The following is a 4,716-nucleotide window of genomic DNA, read 5'->3' as shown; positions in this document are numbered from 1 at the left end:
GGGGGCGGGGCCTGGGGTGGGCGGGGCAAGTGGGCGGCGGGGGGCGGGGCGGGGGCGGAGGGCGGAGGGCGCGCGCTCACTGGACGCCGCCAGTCACTAGCTGCGTGGCGCTGGCAGGTCACCCAACCTCTCCAGTCCCCTGTGTCCTTATGTCTAAAATGTGGGTGCTAATACAGTCTCAGGCTCTCACTCAGCCTTATGACAAGAATGAGAGCTTGAGAAGGGACAGAGGGTGGGGAAACCGAGGCACAGAGGAGGGACGGGGAGACATTGGAAGTGGAAGTCGACAGACAAGAAGGGGTGCAGGGATCAGTGCGGTAGAAACGGGGAGAGCGATTGTCCCCGAGCCAGACACTCTTCCCCACCAGCCAGTGGGTGCCTCCAGGACCCAGCAGGTGGCAGTGTTGTTGGAATGACTAGTGACCAGGCGACAGGCACAAGGAGACAGCGGCTGAGGAGCATGGGTGGGGGCCAGAGAGTGGAACAAAGGTCCAGGCGATGTCCAGGAACCCGGGGGCAAGGGGAGGGGACGTGGGGAGGGAAGCGGCAGTGACCCCCGGGAAGTAGAAGTGGGTGGAGGAACAGCCCAGCAAGTCCAGAAAAAAGGGCCAGACAGGGCCCCTGCTCTCCTGAGCCCAGCAGTCCTGCCTCTCTCCAGGGCCAGCATCTCCTCCAGGCTCTGCAGTGCCCCGACAATTGGGGGCTATCAGCAGCAAAGTGGTGTCAGCAGCTCAAATGTCAGTCACAGGGCTGGGGACCCAGCCCCTCAGCTGGACAGAGCCCCATGTCTAGGAGGGGCTGGACAGGCAATGGCCCTTATGCAGGTAGGGTCTCGGGGGACCCAGTTAGGGACAGTCCCACAGCCACACCCTATGGAGTATGGGCAAGATCCTGGAACTGCTTATGAAACATCTGGTTAGGATGCCTTTGGGAGCAGATTCAAGGGCAAGGATGCCAAAGTCAGCAGAGCTTGGTTTGAATCCTACCTCAGCCCCTCTCACTGGTTGTGGGAACTCATTTGCCCTCTGGGAACTTGAGTTTCCCATTATAAATTGGGGTGAACGGTGCCCTGCACCTCACTTGACACAGAACAGCCATTCAGCAGAGATTCATACTCTTCCTTTCCCTGCCCAAGTGCCTGTGTGACACAGTCACGCAGAGGGAAGATCAGGCGCGGTGTTGGCTGCTTGTGACAGAACAGACATAATGACTACAGATCTTCCTGTGCGGCTTTGATAGGAAGACATTGACAACATTGCGAACATGGAGTTGGCAATACAGGGGGTGGGGAGCATCCTGTCACTGGAGGGGAGCAGAGGTCTTAAACGCCAGAATATGGAGTCTAGACCTTTGTCCTACTGAAGAGCTGTGATTGTGAGTGTGGCATGATGGGGAGGGAGAGACTGGGGTGGGGTGATGCTTTGGGGTAGAGGTCATGGTTGGTGGGGAAGGTCTAAAAACAGGATTCACGTGTGGCACTTAGTTAGTGGCACGTTCTCTTAGCACCTCCAAATGTTAGGCAGGAGCAGTGTATGGGGCCTTGCCTGTAGAGGAAACAGGTGCAGCGGGCAGGGCAACTGGGTTGGGGGCAGATCTGGGAGTCCCCGGTGCACAGAACAGTGGGAGGCAGGCACCAAGCCTAGGACACGCAGGGCAGAGCACATCAGGAAGCATAGTTACAAACGAAGAGTCAGAGTTGGGAGCTGCCCAACCGATTCTCTGCTAACTGACCATACTTCCACAGCGGAACCTGGCACAGAGGGGCTGCCATGTTTTTTGTGGGTTTTTTTAATGTTTTTGTTGACTTTAGAGAGAGAGGAAGGGAGAGGGAGAAAGAGAGAGAAACATTGATGTGAGAAACATCAGTTGCCTCCAACTGGGAACTGAACCTGCAACCTGGATATGTGCCCTGACCAGAAATTGAACCAGAGACCTTTCCGTGCACGGGATAAAGCTCAACCAACTGAGCCACACTGGCCAGGACCAAGGCTGCCATCTTAGGAAGGGGGACAGCATCCCTTTCCCAAGCTCTCACCTTGTGCCCTCACATTGTGAGCCTCCATTCCATCCACTGTAAATGGGGATAATTCCAGTTCCTCATTACTGCCCCATGAGGGGGGGGCAGTGTTGTCCCCATCTCACAGATGAGGAAACTGAGGATCTGAAAGCTCATGCAGTAGGAAGTGGCAGGGCCTGAGCCACCTGCTGCCTCCCTCACCAGAATGAGTTCACTCAGTCCTGCAAGCCCTGCCATGACCCACGAATGACCTGGGGCAGGCAGGCCTGGGGTCACTCCGGAGGACACACAGTAGGATGTCAAGCAGGCAGAACCTGGAGGCAGATGCCTCGGTCTGAATTCCATTTCTCTGGGATCCTGCGCAAGTCGCTTCGGCCCCTTTTCCTCCTCTGTGAAAGGAAGACTATAAAAATAACCATGTAAGTGTTCCTCACTGCTCTTAGTAGAAGAATTTGGCCCCCTGTAAACAACACACGGGAAGGGAAATAGAAGACATCTGGGAAGCAAAACCTCTTCCTCAAGAAATGCCATCCGCGCCCTCTCCTGGCAAAACTTAACATTGTGCCACCTGGCCAAGGAAAAATATTTAAAGGACCCAGATCCGTTTGTTTTTTTGTTTTTGTTTTTTCCACAATGTGCAAGTATTTCTTTTAATTACTCCTAGTGGAAGGTTCTTGTCTTTGGACAACAGCAAGGCATCTTATTATCCATTCTTTCCACTCCTTAAAGGCTTCCACAGGTTTGGGCAAATTCACTTTTCTCCTCACGACGATGTTCCGGGGTGACTTGGGGTGTGTCAGCAGATTCATCATCAATCCACCTCACCAGTGCTTTGTATCTTCCTACAGTGTTGAAGCGAATAGCGCACTGCAACTTGCATAAACAGATAGGGCACAGATCTAGGGGGCGCCGGTCAGCTTCTTCCAAGTGGTTGGAGCCTTGCATTAGGCATGCCAGCCACTGGCAGTGTCCAAGTCCAAATATGTGTCCAATCTTGTGGGTTAAAGTCTTACAGGACCGGAGCAGCAAAACACTAGTCACTGCAGGAGTATGACAGTTAAACACCGAATAGCCGCTGGAAGATGTCCTCTGCGACGCCTTCACTCTGCCCTGATAGCCTGAGCTGTAAAAATCACTGGCATACCTGGCAAAGCTGAATATCCCCACACCGTCTGTCAAAGAGGCCTGTCCAAAGACAAAATTCCAGGAGTCCCTGGGGTAAAGACCAATCATTGTTACCCCCACAATACAGAAGGCATCTTCAGGTTTCTTCAGTTTTAAGAACTTCAGGATGTGCCCTGCATGTATCTGTAGGTTCTTTGTTATCACTGATTCTAAAGGAGCACCCCGTTGCAGACAGGAACCGGTTCTGGCAGTTTTACTATCAAGCCATAGAAAAATGCTTCACAGTAGCCCTTGAGCCACTTAACATACTCTTCACTGATAACTGTGGTGTTTCCTAGAGATCCAATGCACTGGATATAAATAATGCGTTTCTCTGGAGAGGGTGTCTTTCTGGTAGGATCACTGAAAAACTGTTCAAAGTCTTGGGGAGGCTCAGGATGGGAGGCGATCCAATCCCATTGAGAATGCAAGGAAATGGGTGCAAAGAGATCACTGGCTGGTTGGAAAGCTTCGTGCATCAGACGCCGGTCTGCAGCATCTGGGACACAAGCGCTGGGTTCGAGATGAGAGCTGTTCTAAGTGTCAGTTCCGAGTGCCCTACTCTTTTCATCTTCAGGAAGGGCGCGCCTGCGGCAGTGCTTGTTTCCCAGGGACGGACACGGCAGGGCCGGTGGGGAAGGTGTTGTGCGGGGTGTCTTCACCCTGCACCCTGCCAGGCCGGGAAGACGCCCGACCACCCGCCTACCACCGCGGCCCCCCCAGATCCGTTTTTGCAGAGCAGGCGCATATGATGAATTCGGAGCTGGGAGGCAATAAATTAAAAACTGGCACAGAGCCATTAGTTCCCTCTCTACAGATGAGGAGACAGGCTCGAGAGGGAGGCAGCACAACCGGTGCTAGGGTTTGCTGGGCTCTCCGAAGCATTTAGAAAGCAGGCTGCGGAAGAACCCGTGTCCACCACTGTGGTAATCACTCCGCTAACCGTAACCGTGCACAGGCTACTCTCCCTCCTGGAGGGATGTGCGCCAAATGCCAGTGCTTCCCGCAGAACCTGGGCCCACAGGGAGCTCTGCTGCTATGTTACCAGGTTGAACAGTATGAAAGTGCTGTGTTTGTAGTTAAAAATAGTGAAATAGCCTGGCCAGGCGTGGTTCAGCAGTTGAGCATTGACCTAGGATCCAGGAGATTGCGGCACATGCCCGGGTTGTAGGCTCGGACCCCAGTGGGGGGCGTGCAGGAGGCAGCCGATCGATGACAACTCACTCATCACTGATATTTCTGTCTCTCTCTCTCTCCCTCTCCCTTCCTCTCTCTGAAATCAATAAAAATAGTTTTTAAAAAATAGTGAAATAACTGGCAATTTCATATAGTTCAACATATTTATTTCTGTGATGTAATGTTTGAAGTTTTTACAATGAGTGTAAATTACATTTATAAACATGAAATGATACATATGTATATGTATACTAACATACATATATGTCAACACATTATTTATATATTTACATACATGCACAACAAATGTGTATATTATGTATGCATGTTTTGGAAAGTCCTCCCTCCATCTGTCTTTT

General features: G+C 52.2%; 1 protein-coding gene across 1 annotated transcript; it reads right to left on the bottom strand.

Moving 5' to 3' along the window:
* Positions 1-2,740: 2,740 nt before the first annotated feature.
* On the bottom strand, positions 2,741-3,660 carry LOC308565053 (archaemetzincin-2-like; the record flags this gene model as incomplete). The annotated part of the gene is made up of 2 exons (XM_081153834.1): positions 2,741-3,315; positions 3,459-3,660. The coding sequence occupies 2 exons, from the start codon at positions 3,658-3,660 to the stop codon at positions 2,741-2,743; spliced, it is 777 nt and encodes a 258-aa protein (XP_081009960.1).
* Positions 3,661-4,716: the final 1,056 nt, after the last annotated feature.

Source organism: Miniopterus schreibersii, assembly GCF_964146895.1.
Source record: "Miniopterus schreibersii genome assembly, chromosome: 12".
Classification (NCBI taxonomy): Eukaryota; Metazoa; Chordata; class Mammalia; order Chiroptera; family Miniopteridae; genus Miniopterus; species Miniopterus schreibersii.
Note: the sequence above shows the minus strand (reverse complement) of the source record. Positions and strands in the feature narration are given on the sequence as shown.